Genomic DNA, 16,850 nt, shown 5'->3' with positions numbered 1-16,850 from the left:
ATTCATAACCCCAACGCCTTCCTCTCTTCCATGTTTTTATGAAACAAATTCCAGGATCAAATCACTTTACCCATATATTTAAGCATATAACTCTAAAAAACAAAAAAAGACTCTGGACATAGCCATGATACTATTGTTACACCTAAAATCCAAACAATTCCTTATTATAGATGAGTAGTCAGTTTTCAGAGTTTTATAATTGTTTTTGAATTTGTTTACAAGTGCTCAATATGGTCTTAAGTATCATTTAAATTACAGATTCCATTCATTTCTCTTTTTTCCTCCTTTTACTTTATTAGGAAACTGTATCATGTGTCCTGTTGGGTTTCCCACAGACTAGATTTCGTTGATGGTGCGGCTCTTGATATAATTTAGTGTGTTTCTCTTTCAGGACACATGGTATTTCCTCATCTCCATGATGCCAATGGCTATAGGTCCATCAATTCATTAAGTTTGCAAAATAGTGATAATGAAATGCTATCATTCTTTTTTCATGTATTGGTTAAGAAACTCTACAAAAACAAAATTTTTTCATCTACTATTTAGTTATCCAGTGGTAAAGCTTATGTAGGAAGAAAGGATAAATGCTCAATGATATGCTTTTATGTATCAGTTGTCATAATAATGAGTCAGTTCCCCAGGATCCTTCTACAGTGACCTAGTTTTGTTTTGTTTTTTTAGTATTATGTACTTGTGGATTTAAACAGATGAAAATATAATTTTTAAATACAAATATATTCTGGAAATAAGTGTATAAAAAGATGTGTGAGACTTTCATGAAGAAATTACATTTAATTTAATTAAGCAAAAGTATACCTGAAAAAGTATAATGTTCTATATAATACTGTGTACGGTGTCCATAGATAGGATGAATCTCCGTCATAAAGATAACAATTTCCCTAATCTATAATTTCATGAAATTACGATTTTTAAAAAATCCCCGACAGAAGCTAAGGTTGTAGCTTAGTGGTAGAGCACTTACCAAGCACATGTGAGGCACTGGGTTCAATCTTCAGCATCACATGAAAATAAATATATAAAATAAAAGTATTGTGTTCATCTACAACTAAAAATATATTTTTAAAAACTCCCTGACAGGATTTTTGACAGAGCAAGATTAGTTGATCCTAAAATTCATATAACAGCCAAAAATAGCTGCTATGATCTGAATGTGTGAGCCCCCCCACCCGCCCCCACCAAACTTCTTATGTTGAAACCTAATCACCAGTGTGATGGTATTTGGAAGTAAATCACATTTAAGATATTGTATATATTTTTTAAAGAAGTTAAAATTTCAGGGCTGGGGCTATGGGTCAGAAGTAGAGTGCTCTCCTAGCAAGGGTGAGGCACTGAGTTCAATTCTCAGCATCACATAAAAATGAAATAGATATTGTGTCCACCTACAAATAAAAAATTTGTAAGTTATTATTCAAAGTTCTGCTTTAATTTGTTCCAATACTTCCTAAATATCAGGTTACTTTCCTAAGGGAAAGAAATCATCTTTCTGTCGTTCATATCATTCTAATCAAAATGTTGAAATTACACCAATATAGAACCTCTGCTTTTGGGCAATGCAAACGCGCCCTCTGCTGGTTCCATTGCGCCCTGCACCCAAATTTGAAAATTGCGAAGACCTGTGAATGTCTTCCATGAGTGTTTTTTTCTGAGCCAGCAACTCTAAAGAAACCCTCACAGAATTCCTCTTATTGTGAAGATTCTCTAATCAGCTCCTGCTCTCTGTTAATGTTGCATATTATTGGAAGCAAAATAAATTCCCAGGCACAGCCCTAAGTCAGCATTTCCATTTTTCTCAATCTCATTATACATTAACAATCTTGTCCCCTCTCCAAAATCTGGAAGTTGTGTGAGAGAGTGAGAGAGTGAATGCCATTCTGAATGCTTAGGGATGAAAGAAAGGAACCCAAGCTGCAAAGAAGCCCTGGTAATGGGACATGTGTCTCCTTCCTCCTAGGGTAACATTTGTTTTTTAAATTAATTTGCTTTTCAATGTTATAACCACACTGGGGTTTTAGGGAAAAAATTGAAGCATATATACAAACCTCCCCATCTAACATATTATTTCCTTTTCCTGTTTTCTCTTCCAGTCCTTATCCACCCAGACATTATTGAGTTCTAACACACTATTCTATAGTCCATATTTTTACTTGTCCTATATCAGAAATTCTTTCCATATTGTTTTTTTCTTTTTAACAACAATTTTAAGTGTCAAAGTAATTCATCATAAATTACAAGGAAAGTCTCCCTTGTTGAGCTGTTTCTAATTTTCATTATTGACAATAACACAATAAATAAGTGGTTCAAAAACTGTTTCTTCTTTTGAGTTATTTCCGTAGGATAATTGCGCAGGAGTGAGAGTCCCAATCAAAGACCAGAACATTTTTCTGATTCTTGATACACAGTTATATTACTTTACCCGAAGATATTTTAATACTAATTTCAATGTCACTTGCCATGTGACAGTACAGGTTCCCATAGTATTTGCTAATTTTCATTGTTCCAATTTGCAGACTGTTGACTACTCACACAGATGGACACTTCCCCAGTCTAATCCCCTCCTGGGATAATTACCTGTGTCCTTTGCTGATTGAGGATCTTCTGTTTTTTCACAGACCCAGAGCGAAGGAGTGTGACTGACCCCCCCAGTGCTTCCCTGGCTGAACATATCCAGATCCCTGAGGCAGATTCTATGAAAAACATGTAAGTGCTCAAATTTGTAACAATGTGGACTTCCCTGCTTTTGTTTCTCTTTGTTTTTAATTAATTTTGTTTCTGGGGTTTTGGTTTGGGTTTGGTTTGGTTTAGTTTTCTGAGACTCATGAGCATTCTCAACTGAAACAACATGCTAACAGCCAGAATGGAAAGAAACAAATTTACATTGTGATGAGTTTCCTACTTAAACCACATACTCTGCTAGTTGGATGAGCAGTGAAGTTTAACAGTATTAGAGGCATCTTCTTCCATTGTTCATATATCTGAGATCTACAGAGAGATGTCTAGAAAGCTTAGTCTATCAGTCCACTTGGTTTCTCCTCTCAGCATTCTCTCATCTTTGGGTAACATTAATAATACTAACACTTATTGATAATTGCTAACGTGTGTTGAGTGCTTCCTGTGTACTTCCTGGGTGTTTACTAGGAGCTCTCTCGACAGTAGCTCAGCCAGTCAGGCCCAGACATTTGACCTGAGTCCCCTTTGGACCCAGCAGCTGGTGTAACCATCTCTGCCTCCACCTGGAACCATAGCCCCATGTGACCTCCCTGAGATTTTCACTTACCCAGCAGTATAAGGTCAAATCTTTTTGACCTCCAGGAACCAAGGGAGAAGGGCACTTGGGTGATGAGGCAACTGCAACAGGAATTTCATTTTAAAATTTTTACACCCTTTTTCTACCACAAATTTAAATGGTTAGTGCAACAACTCACTATCAAAAGATAGAATAATCAAAGAGAATTTTTGTTAAATCAGGAGAACCAGAAAACACGTAAAAGCCCCACAATGACCATTATAGTCACCATGACTAAATTTCAGATTTAAAATAAAGATTCCTAAACAGGAAAGAGGGGGGGAAAAAAAAGAAAGAAAGAAAGAAAAGAGCATACAATCAGGCTTGTGGTGCTCATTTGCAGCCTACCTGTTCCTCTGGGAAAAGAAAGGTTTTCCTAGCACTAAATCCTAAGGAGACTTCTATGGGTTTTTATAGAGTGATACTGAATGATTTAAAGACTCATATATTTACAGGAAATTCCATTTACCTCATTCAACAAACATTTTTCAAGTTTCCACAGTAAGGCCTTTTACAAGCAAAACACAGTAATCATACTGATTTAGATAAAAAGACAAAATGCCAGAACCAGGCCTGGCACACAGCAGGCACACAATACTCAATGTTGTAGCAGCTACTGCAATCTATGGCCTATCCTGCCCACAGGGCACACATCAGTTGTCCTCAGGACACAATAATTGATAGCAATGACAACAGATAAAACTAACAGCACAGGACCTTTCAGTGGCTGGATTTGATCAAAAATGAAACTCAGAGGGGATAAAGAAATGGATAGTAGTTGCTTGTTCCTCAGATAATCTTTTTTAAAGGTCACTTTTTTTTTCAGCTAAGCCTTTGATGGAAGAAATTTCAGTTACAACATTTTATGTCATTTAATTAAAGGCATAAATGTGCAAACGCAAAAAGGCAAAGTATTTCTTCCACTAAGTCAGATCATTCTGATCTCTCTTTTTTTTTGGGGGGGTTAGGGGGGATTATTAGGGATTGAACTCAGGGGCATTCACCCACTGAGCCACATCCCCAGCCCTATTTTTTTGTATTTTATTTAGAGACAGGGTCTCACTGAGTTGCTTAGCACCTTGCTTTTGCTGTGACTGCCTCAGCCTACCAAGCCACTGCGGTTACGGGTGTGCACCACTGCGCCCGGCTCTCATCTCTCTTATCCAGGGATATGCTGAGGAAAAGAAAGCTGACTAAGTATGTCAAACACCCCACACAGTGCCTGCCAGAGAACAGGTGCTCAGTTGATGTCTGTCCACTACTCTCTTCCTTACTGCCAGAATTTTCTCTTTCATTTGGTCCTGTTGCTTTGCTCATTTAAAAGAGGCAGCAATTATGAGGCACAGCACCTGTACAGAGGACTTCCAGGAAGTAGGCCTGAGTCTCCAGAGAAGACAGGTGCTGTGGATATGTCTCTTCTAAGAGAGAGAGAAGAGAAGATTGGACCAAGATTATTCAAACAGGAGGCACCAGCCAGCATCAGCAATGTGAGTGTGAACACCTTGAAGCTTGGTTCAAAAACCCTACCTGGATCCTGCCAAGGCTACCATGTACACTGGTATGAGCTGTTCACTATACAAGGGCACCTGACAAAGGGCATGGTGGCTGACAGCCAGCTGTCATCACCTCAGTATTAGGGAACATCATCCTGAAGGACAGAACCCATTGCTAATTCCTTCAAAGGTACTGAATGGGCAACCACACTACCCACACTAATAATCCCCACACTACCATCCTGTCTTAAGAGGAACCTCCATGTTGAGGCAGCCCATGGGAAAGGTGAAGACTGACATGACAGCACCAATCTATTAAAGGTGAAAACTGCTTCACCTGGATTCAGCTCTGTAGATCATGATTTAGCATCAAAAAAGGAGGCAGGTCATAAAGTGTATTTTCTTTTTGTTTTTTTTTTAATATTTTATTTTTTAGTTTTTTTGGTGGACACAGCATCTTTGTTTGTATGTGGTGCTGAGGATCAAATCCGGGCCGCACGCATGCCAGGCGAGCGCGCTACCGCTTGAGCCACATCCCCAGCCCCATAAAGTGTATTTTCTTCCTCTTTTCTCCTATGCAATTATCCTAGCTGTTTTAAATCAAAGATTCAAACTTCAACTCTCCCCACTGGCTCCAAATTCTCTAAGACTCACTGTTCTGCTGATTCAGAACCCACACAAACCATTTCAAGCCATTATGTCACATTGTTCAATGTGATCTTCCCTTGATGGCTTTTTCCTTTCCTACATGTATCATAGTCCCTTTCCTCAATTTCTTACCTTTAGGAGAGGGAGTTGATCGACAAGTCCAAGAGAAAGAAAAGAATCAAGACAGATAAGACCAAAGCACCCAAGAAGAGGAATGAAGGAATTTTCCCTGGAGAAGCAAAGGCTATTTTAGGTAAGAGTGTGCCTGTGAGGAACAATCCAGAAACCTCCTGATGGGGTGGGAGGTGGTACCTGGAATCAGGATGTATTCTGTAGGGCAAGCTCACTGTCTTGAGTCTCCTTGGCTACCCTGGTTTAAACAGTGGTGCAATCTTACTGCATATCACTATCTTAGTAGACAGGGATAGAGACTGGGGTGGGGTTCTGGAGACCTGAGGTTACCTAGGGAAGAAATGGTAATACTAATAATAACAGCACACATTACTGAATACCTGCTGCATTAGGAGCTCATGAAATCCTCAGAACATCTCTGTGAGGGCTGCTGTGGGTGACTTACATAATATCAAAGAGATAGTAAAGAGGTGGACCTAGGGTTTATCCTTTCCTGTTTGACTCCTAATGCACACTGTTACCACTGCTCTGGTACCACTTGACTACAGGTTGAGTATCCATAATCTGAAAATCCAAAATCTAAAATGTTCCAAAATCTGGAACTTTTTAAACACTGACAAGATGCCAAAAGTGGAATATTTCCGCACCTGACCTCATGTGATGGGTTATGATCATAATGCAGGCACACTAAAATATTATATAAAATTATCTTCAAGCTGTGTGTATAAGGTGTATATGAAGCATAAATAAATTTTCTGTTTAGACTTGGGTCCCACCTATCTCATTAAGGGATAATATAATGTAACATGATGTAATATGGTATAATATAAATATAACAAATACATTCCAGAATCAGAAAACATGCAAGTCCAAAACACTTCTGATCCAAGCATTTCTGATAATGGGTGGTGAGAGCATTTGGGAATGGGGAAGGTTCAACAAGCTCTGAATGATCTTTCCAGAACCATGTTTCTTCTCAGTTCCCTCAGTCACACCTTACAAGGAATCCAGATTCCTATGCTTCTGAAGACATCCTTTAGCTTAACACTTAACACCCACCCTTTACCTCCCACATGATTCAAAAGACCCTCCAAACAAAACCAGTGCTGTTGGAAAGGACAGGACTGGAGACACTCTTGGGTCAGATCTATTTTTGATGTTTATCTTTATAAACTCCTGCTGAATTTACATTGTGTAGTTCATGGCATTGACAGGATTAGGAAAAGGAACTCGTCATGGCTCCCAGAGGTGAACTAAGTCTTGAGGGTATTCAACTTCACCAGATTACAGAGGGGCAACCTCAAGTCAGATTCTCTGGGTAGGACTTTCGAGCTGTGTTTCAAGTCTCCCCACAAAGTCTTGACACCCCTATAGGTCAGGGTAAAATGGAGTTTTTAAAATAGCAACACTGCTGTTTTAGTCAGTTTTTGCACTGCTGTGACTAATAATAAAAAAGACCTGAGAAAAGTAATTTTAGAGAAGAAAAAGTTTATTTTGGTGCTCACAATCAGAGATCTCAGTCCATAGCCAGCTGACTCCATTGCTCTGGGCCCAAGGTGAGGCAAAACACCATGGCAGAAGGATGTGGAGGAGGAAAGGAGCTCAGGACAGGCCACCAGGAAGCAGAGAGAGACAGGTCCCCCCTCCATGGCCAAAATATAAACCCCAAGGGCACATCCCCATCAACCCACCTCCTCCAGCCACATTTACCTGCCTACAATTACTACCCAGTTAATCTCTATTTGGGGATTAATGCACTGATTAGGTTAATACTCTCATAAACCAATCATTTCACTTCTAAGTTGTCTTACATGAGTTTTTCAGAGACACTCACATCTAAACCATAACAACTGCTGAATGACAATTGATCTAAATAGGATAAAGCAGTTTCTCAACAGGTAGTCTGAAAACCAGTCAAAACAGTACAGGTGGTTATCAAATGCAGATTCCTACTGACCCACCTAGGGCTCAAGAGTCTTTACCCCAGATGATTCCATTGCATGCTAAAGTTTAAAAGGTACTTAAAAGGTTGTGCAGAGACACATTTCCTTAACTCAGTTATACCTCTGTCCCCAATTATTCTCCCCCCAGGCAAGTCAAAGGACTCAATGTCTGAAAAGAAATCAGAGCTAATTCCCAAAGAAAAAAAAGCAGGAGCCAAAAGGAAAAGGCCACAGAAGGAAAGGAATGTGGAGATGGCAGCAGAGCTGAGTGGGCCTGATGACATCCCAGATAGAGGTTTCTTCCCTTCACACTCCGATGTGGAGGATCCTTGGCTTTCTCCCAGATACGATGCTCAGGAGAGCCAAGTTTCTATAGATGGAAGATCATCACAAACCCAGACCATGGCTGTCACTGGAAAGGTGGAATCAAAAGAAGAGAGAAGCTGTGAAGACCCTTCAGAGGTAGAGTCTTGGCCAAGGGAATTCTGTCTTCACTTGACACAACTGTGGACACAGGGAAAACTGCCTGAATGAAACTATAATCCCTGAAACAGCTCTACTCTTCTTTGGTCTACTTCGGTGCCTTCTGACCCTAGTTAGAAGCCAGAGCTGATCAGAGTCACGGAAGGGTGATATCCCTCTGAAGTAAGGCATTCTATGAGGCCCAAAATTGTTAAAGCTTCCTATTAACCCCTTAAAGAGCAGGAGGTGGGCACAGCACCCACCCGTTAGAGGTGCACATCTCCTCAGAGCACAGAAAGGTAGATGCAGGCCTTTAGAGCCAAGTGCATATCCTGGACTTGGCCTGGAGCTCATCCATTATCTGTCTCCCAAGTCCATGGAAATACCCTCTTTCAGAATCTGCTTATCTGTGGTACACAACAGCTTGTATACACACAACTGCTTCTACAAGGTGCTTTTCACAGAAGAGTTGTTTTGATCCAAAGGCTTAGATTCTCCTTTGGAGGTTTAAAGATAAAAACTGAGTGTGAGGAAAATTACTCTTAAAATTTTCTCTGTAGTTCACCAAAAAGAATGCCACATATATAGATACATCATTTCTCAGTAAAAACAACACAGCCCATTTTCCCTTTGCTATTGAAACATATCACTATCTCTTCCACTGAGATGCAGGCACTGAACTACCTTAAGACATCTTGTAAAACAAACAAACAAAAAGTATCTTTAAACACTACAAATGCACACATAGCAAAGTATGTGGTTAGCTTACTTAAGTTTCATGTGCTTATGGTAAATAATGTTGTCTCCTTTAACCTTTATCATACTTGTGAACCACCTGTGATTAACCTCAGTTTATGGACCTGTGAGTTAAATGCCAGTGGACCAGAAATTGTACTATTGAATGGTTAAGCCAAGATTTAAACTCAGATCATTTAAATCCAAATTCAGGACTCTCATCACTATTTTAAATGATTGTCTATTTTATGGTACCATGTCTTCCAAATAAGATTTTAGACAATTTTTCCTGTGTAGTTTTCAAACCCTCTCAGCAACCAAGATAACAGAATTCTGCTCTGCACAACAGATGAAAATATTAATCTATGGGCAGAACTTTTCTGAGCCAGCTAGATCATCAGAATTTCTTAGATTTATTATCAATCCATAATACTGTCCTACCTCTGCAAAGATAAAAAGCAAGGAGCTTTCACTTTGGGTTGGACACAGAAATCTCATGAAGAAATAGCCTCTAAAGTTCCTCTCACAGGCATACTTCTGAGTCAGAAGGCATTAGGGAGAAAAAGAAAACTACAACAATTGTCATGCAAACTGAAAGACCTTTTGTTGAGAAGGTGGGTTTCTACTGATTAAATATGAGTCTGACCTCTCCATATCTACAATTGCCATGGTACAATATCCCTACCTAGACCCTGTGGTTTCCAGCCAAAGCTTCAAGTTAAAAATTTTTGTTTTGTTTTGTTTTAAACCTAAGGAGACCCTCTACCTAGAGATTTTTATTTAATTGGTCTTGGTGGAGCTCTGGCCTCCAGTCATTTTCAAAAGCTCCTTGGACAATTTCTTTTTTTTTTTTTTTATGTTTAATTTTTGGTTTTTTAGGTGAACACAATATCTTTATTTTATTTTTATCTGGTGCTGAGGATCGAACCCAGTGCCTCACGCATGCCAGGCAAGCACACTACCACTTGAGCCACATCCCAAGCCCCTCCTTGGACAATTCTAAAGTGCACCTGGGATTGAGAACTCTTGAACCTATGATATATTGATTATTTCAGTGAATCCTGGTAACAGCCCCATGAGGAACACAATATCAGAACAATTAAATTGTGAGCTCCAAATCCCAAAGTAAGTGAGGAAGAGACTTGAATCTAAGTCAACTGGACCCCAGTGCTCAAGCTGGTGGTGGCAGGGCAGATGTGGCTGTGGTCAGAGTGTGGAGTCCGATTCATGACTCCATCTCTCATTAGACAACACTAATGAGCTGCAGCCCCATCTGTTCCTTGACTGAGAACACTCTTGTCTCTTAGGCCCTCACTAAGAGGGAGCAGCAGAAGGCTTCCCAGGACAGGCTGCGAGCAGAGAGGGCTGAGATGAGGCGATTGGAGGTGGAGAGGAAGAGAAGGGAGCAGGAACAGCAGAGCCGGCTCCAGCAGGAGGAGCTGGAGAGAGCAGAGAAGATGAAGGAGGAGCTGGAGCTGGAACTGCAGAGACGCAGAGAGGAGAACCGGTAGGTCAGCAGCCAAGAGACATAGCTGTGTTAGAAAGTAGATGGAAAAGGCATGGGTGGACCACCTCGATGGGCAAGGTTCAGTGCTGAGGTTCTTGACATGAGGCAAAACCATGTCTCATTTTGCTCTCTCCTCGGTTTTCCTTAGGAGCAACCTGACCCAGGTTACTCAAGATAGATGTTCATGTACTCTTCTTGGAAGGCTTTGAGATTCAGTCCCACCAATATTCATTGAATTTTACCACATTGTCTGCATTGCACTAGGCCCTTTCATGGGCCTTAACTCTAATTTTAGCTTCACAATATTCGTGTGAGGCAGGAAACTCAAAATCTATTTTATAAGAATGGAAAATGAAGCTCTGAGAACTGAAGGTCTCTAACCCAGAGTGCTGAGCTGTGTACTGAAACTTCTAGGCTTCTCCTTCTAGGACCCTTATGTTCTTGCCTCTATCCTTCAATCCGGGCTTCCCTTGGAAAGCTAAGTCATCTTCTCCTTGGAAGGGGATGCTCCCTAGACACTGTAGGCTGCAAAGTCTCCCCAGGGGTACTGCCTGTTAGATTATCTCACAAGGACGCCCCAGTGTTTCCTGCCATTTTACTGACCATCTTGTGTTTTCTCAGCTTGAGGCGGCAGAGACTGGAAGAAGAACGGCAGCGGCAGGAAGAGGTCGAGAGAAAGCAGCGGCTCCAGTTGCAAGCAGCACAGGAGAGAGCCAGGCAGCAGCAAGAGGAATTCCGGAGGAAACTGCAAGAACTACAGAGAAAAAAGCAGCAAGAGGAAGCTGAGAGAGCTGGTGAGGAGGATTCTTGAGCTCTTTCCTTGCCCATCTATTTGGGGCAGAAATATTTTTATCCCTCCTGTGGGTGTTCATTTATTTCTCTCCTAAGTTTTCGTGCATGAATACTCTAAATGTATGAGCTATTTTTTTTTCAAAGTGATTATTATGTGTGACTACAGTGAAGTAGTGATAATAGACGGTCAGAATATGAAAAAGACTGACTTGTGCAAATGACTCCAGGGTCCTGCTCCCAACTCAATAATTTGAACTGGGACTCTGTCCCTTCTTTTGTTCTTTCAACATTGTTTAAGAATTACATAAATTAGAGACACAACCCTCTTCCTTGCTTCCTTCCCTAGCAAATGAATAGCTACAAGTACCTGGGTAGCTTCAGGGCATGCTTTCAGGTGTTGCACGGAATCTCTCCAGCTTCACTTTCAAGAGGTAGTAACTTCAGCAGATGAAGCCATGGCCACCTCCTGGTCCTGGCTCTTTAAATGGGCCAATTCAGCTACGTAAGCACCAAGTTTCTCTAGACCCTGATCTGGTACCACACTCCATCCCAACTCTGCTCCATACCACCCCATGAGCTAACCAGGCTCTGGAAGAATCTTCCACACAGACTTTTATTAGTCGTCAATGCACTCTACATAGAAGGTGCTTGATAAAGGACTCAAATCGATAAACTCCCAAGGTAATCCCCACAGAGGATTTGAAGCCTTATAGGCTTCAAAATTTCTCATACTGAGTCCTTAGAAATCAGATTTGAGAGTTGAATCAAAATATGGTTTTCCCCAACAGTGCCCGCTTGCTGAGCCCATGCCCCTTATGTATTCTGCAGAGGCAGAGAAGCAAAGGCAGAAGGAACTGGAAATGCAGTTAGCAGAAGAACAAAAACGCCTGATGGAAATGGCTGAAGAGGAACGACTGGAGTACCAGAGGCAGAAACAGGAAGCAGAAGAGAAGGCTTGGGCAGAGGCTGAGGAGAGAAGGCAGAAGGAAGAGGAAGCAGCTAAGCTGACTTTGGAGGAAGCCATGAAACAAGATCAGGAACAAGCCAGGTACTGGTATTTGGGCAATGATTGAGTAGGGGGATTGTTCAAAGGCTTAACTGCCCAGTGCTAGTGTTAGTACTGCAATTGAACGAAGTCCTCTGCCCACCCCTTAACCCCAGCCAGCATGGTTTGGAAAACTAAAACACAAAGAGTGATTCTTTGGCTGGAAACATCATAGGGTTCCTTCATAGCTTACAAAACTTATAATGAAGCTGAAATGGGAGTTTAGAGACCATTAATCTCAATCTTCCAGTTTACAGATGAGCAAGTCAAGTCCAAAGGCTGAGAGTATGTAGTTCAGTGGCACTACAGAGCACTTGCCTAACATGCATTGGCCCTGGTTGGATCCCCACCACCAAAAGAGAAGGAAAGTATGCCCCAAAGAAGGAAAAGATCTTGATCAGGGCCGACTAATGAGTTAAAGGCAGTGCCAGGATAAGATCTAAAACCAACCGGCTGATTATGAATCCACTGCCTTCCTCAATAAATATTTATTGAGATTACTATGCAACTTCTGGACTCCGGATTTCAGGAATAAGCAAGGCAGACAAGGTATCTTCTTCCATGGCATAGGTCGGGGTGGCAAAACAGACTAAAAAAAGAAGAAGAAGAAGAAGAAGAAAAAAAAAAAACCCTTTATTTATTTAAAGCTAGTAACAAATGGTATTCAGAAAACATTTAAAACATGTGATAGGATTACAGGAGACTTATTTCAGACTGTTTGGCCAGAGTAAGATATAAAGATCTGCATGACAAGGAGTTAATCACATAACATCTAGGAGGAAAATATTTCAGCAGGTAAACAGTAAGTGCAAAGGTCTGAACAAAGAAATGAGAATAAGGTATTGAAGAATAAGGCTACAATGAAGTTAATAGGGGGCAAAGAACACTTCCAAATGAAGTCAGAGAGAAAGGCCAAGATCAAATCTAAAGGGGGCCTTATTAGAAGAAATAGCACCAACCTCCTTAAGAACCAAGGACATTTTCCCCCTTTTATCTGCAATAGTGATCAATCCATCTTTCTGATAATAGGATTTGAGTAATGTGGTTTCAATACTCTTTTAAAAGTAGGTCCTCTGTAATTGCTACACTATGACTGTCCCTTTCTTAGTGAAAGCAACTAATAGTCATTACTTTTGAGAATTATAAAAACCCAGGGGTAAAAATCAATCAATCTTAAGGATAAAGAAGCACAATCCAGAAAATCATCTGATTCCAAACTAAACCTTGTAAACACTTCTCCCCCTGAAATGCATTTTCCACAACTTAAGCTGACTCTAAGACAATAAATACTCTTTAGAGGACCAAAAGAGAAGGCAGCCAGAACAACTCTTGTTTTAAGAATTTCCACTAACCTTAAGTTGTTTCTCTCCTGGACTTTCTTCAGCTATTATGTGAAATCTACAAAATGAATCATTAGCAAAGTCCTGATTCAGCTTCAGAAATATGGATTCCATGTATCATAACAGCAGGGTTGGGTTCATAGCAGCAGTACTGAGACCAAAAGTAAGCTACTGGAGCTCCAACTTTCCAAGAAAAGAAAACTGACAGTTATTGGAGGGGAAGTGGAACATTTCGTAAGTCAGCTAGTCCAAGTAGCTCACAGCAAGAAACCAAGTAAAGGACCAGACCAAGGGGTGGAGGCTCACTTCATCAAGGATTACAATTTAATGCCAGCTGACTTTATTTCACCTTTTATCAACTTATAAGGACAATTTCTAGGGTGATCAATCATTATTGAAATTGGGGTTGGGGTTGTCTCCTTAGGCAAAAAGCTGCTTTGGAAAAACATCTTCATTTCCATCAAGAACTCCAGAAGGAAGCCAGAGGCCTGTGGTGGACACAGAACATTTCCAGACCATGGGTTTACTCATATTTCCAGTTCCTAGAAATACCCAGGCCATAAGGATAAAAGAAAGCTTTAAAAAAGTAAGTTGAGACACAGTGATGGGAAAAAGAGAAACTTCCTTTCATAATAAAGTTCCACCCTCAGCCCAATTAGTTGCATTTCTCCAGGTTAACCTCAATCCACACCTAAGGTCTTCTCTACTCCAAAAAAACCATTCCCACCCTACCTCTGCACCAGATACCTCATTCAACCCAATAAACCCTTTGCCTACTTTACACTTTATGTTCTCTAGACCTAACTAAATCCAAAACCTTTGATGCCTGAAACTGCCCACAATTCCATAATTTTAGTTTGAAACACTTTGTGTAGTCTTAGGATATTCAATGTATTTCATTTTAATGTATTTTAGTAGAGTTGTAGGTTAATAGAAAATCTGTAATGCAAATAATTCTGAATTAGCCAAGAGGAGCTAGTTCATTTATTTATATATTAAGAAATCCCAACATAAGGCAAAAACCATGATCTTTTAATCCCAAGAATCCAAAATTAACTGTCTATTCAGAACAAGTATGTTTGTCATCACTTGTTAAATTTTCATTTAAACAAGATGAGCTATTTGTGAATCAATTCTCACATGCCACTTTTCGAGTACTCAATGGCCACAAGACTACCGTAGCTAAGAGCTAAGAGGTAGAACACTTCCAACATGACAAAAAGTTTTGTTATTTTGATCCCTGAAAATTAACAAATCTTGAGATTTTGTTTCTGTGTGTGGACAAATCAACCACTCACAAAATTTTAATAATCACACAGATTATTAAAAAGGAAGTTTTGAGGAGATAATTTATCTTTAATATTTTTTCTTTTCCCACCCCCTACAGTACTAGGGATTGAGCCCCAATGGTTTATAATTTTTGAGACAGGGTATTGCCAAGTTGCTGAGGCTGGCTTCGACTTTGCAATCCTACTGCTTCAGTCTCCCACGTTGCTAGGATTATAGGCATGTGCCATCACATCAGATAACATCTTTTTATATCTAATAGAACATCCCTTTTAAAAAAAGGGATCTATCACAGAATCATCATTAAAAGTTATGAAAGAGCTTTAGAAACAAGACGTATAAAAGGATGTTCAATCAACCAGAATCTAAACCTGCATTTTCTCACAAATTTCCTTTGACCCTACTCTATACTTCACTGTCCACAAGTGAAAAACTTAATATTCACAAGTTATTCCCTCTGATTTCTGATTAATGCTCAGGTATTTGCTTTCTATATGCATTACACCTCTACAACCCAGAAGTTGAGTTAATTTGGATTCTATATTGCTAAATTATGTACTTGCTTAGATCTGATGTGTACTTCAACTCCTTGTTTTATAGAAAACAGCCAAAATACTAAATAATATCACAGTGAATTTGAACATGTCATTTAATTTTTTTCTCGGGCTGGGGTTGTGGCTCAGAGGTAGAGTGCACACCTAACATGCATGAGGCACTGGGTTCGATCCTTAGCACCATATAAAAACAAAATAATGTGTCCACCTAAAACTAAAAAAATATATAAATTTTTTCTCAAGCTTGTTGACCCTATGTACATAATCACTTCACTCAATATTAAGTACTCAATCAGGTAAGAGTATCTCAAACAATTCAACCAAAAACATAAGAATTAACACTCAAGGAAAACACATTTGTGGGGAAAATTATCATTACTGACTTTATTTTCTCCCTTCTTTTACATGTAGGATGTTACAGCCAAGCACCAGCTAATGTGGCTACACTAAATGTGATTTAAAGTCCCTTTCAAATATATTCTTATTAGATTTTTACTGTGAAGCACCTATTTTATCAGCACTACTTCAACAGATAAGCACATTTTTAAGTTGAACAGCAAAGTGCAGTGCACTTAGAAGAATCCAATAAACTAAAAACAAAATTACTTTTAAAGTAAGTTCTACTATCTAAACATTGAGAGCCTTGAGATGTTTAGAAATGCAAACAAAATTAAAATATAAGATTAGGGCTGGGACTGGGGCTCAGTGGTAGAGCTCTTGCCTCGCATGTGTGAGGCCCTGGGTTTGATCCTCAGCACCACATAAAAATAAATAAAAATAAAGGCATTGTGTCCATCTACAACTACAAAAAAAATTTTTTTGTTTTAAATATATATAAGATTAAATGCTCATGTATTCTGGATGGCTCTAATAGCCAATCAGACCTGTTATTCAATCTTGACAGAAAAAACGCATGAAGATTTTCTAAAAACGGGCCTAATTCCAGTCACTAATGAATATAATGATAAAGGCTAGGAAGATCTAAATTACATACAAATAACTTTTCAGGTAGGGTCAAATATTAAGCATTTTTAATATCAAGTCAACCTATTTTTCAGCTAGTGACTTGAATAGAGTATATAAGCTATGATTGTTTATAAAAGATTGGTTTTATTTGCTCTTTTTAAGTAGTCAGATGACACTAGGATAACATGAAACTGGATTATATGTATGCACAGATATACTGAATTCTGTATTCATGAGTTAAAAAAAAGAAGTTAGGCACTCTGAAATGAACAAACTAATATGGTATTTTAATTTTACACACAGTTTTATAGATTTAATATATAAAGAAATAAAAGGAAAATATAAACAAAATATACCAAACCTTAACTAAGCAGAGTTAAAGGGAACACTAAAATTATCAATATAAATCAATTTCAGAACTTTTGGTGTGCCCACTTGTTCAACATGATTGGGTAACTATTATATATATGCACCATACAGGAATATCAAATTTTTAAAAAACAAATCACTGAGTTTTTAAAGAGATATTTTAGCCTTAATTAAATATTTGATTCAGAAGGCACTTCAATAACTTCCAGTGCTTCAAAGTCATTAACATCATCACTATACAGTACTGAAGAAATATTTGTATGATGTGCAAAT

The 16,850-nt window shown here is 39.2% G+C and overlaps 1 protein-coding gene across 1 annotated transcript in view; it reads left to right on the top strand.

Moving 5' to 3' along the window:
* Kiaa2012 (KIAA2012 ortholog) overlaps positions 1-13,964 on the top strand; it is a 106,968-nt gene extending 93,004 nt beyond the window's left edge. Inside the window, exons 17-24 of the mRNA XM_076866834.2 lie at positions 2,631-2,718; positions 4,629-4,791; positions 5,584-5,698; positions 7,669-7,982; positions 10,025-10,224; positions 10,846-11,018; positions 11,845-12,064; positions 13,826-13,964. Coding sequence (XP_076722949.2) covers positions 2,631-2,718; positions 4,629-4,791; positions 5,584-5,698; positions 7,669-7,982; positions 10,025-10,224; positions 10,846-11,018; positions 11,845-12,064; positions 13,826-13,964 — 1,412 coding nt within the window. The remainder of the gene's footprint in view (positions 1-2,630; positions 2,719-4,628; positions 4,792-5,583; positions 5,699-7,668; positions 7,983-10,024; positions 10,225-10,845; positions 11,019-11,844; positions 12,065-13,825) is intronic.
* The last annotated feature ends 2,886 nt before the right edge of the window (positions 13,965-16,850 follow it).

This window comes from Callospermophilus lateralis, chromosome 9 (genome assembly GCF_048772815.1).
Source record: "Callospermophilus lateralis isolate mCalLat2 chromosome 9, mCalLat2.hap1, whole genome shotgun sequence".
NCBI lineage: Eukaryota > Metazoa > Chordata > Mammalia > Rodentia > Sciuridae > Callospermophilus > Callospermophilus lateralis.
This window is presented reverse-complemented; position numbering and strand designations above follow the sequence as displayed.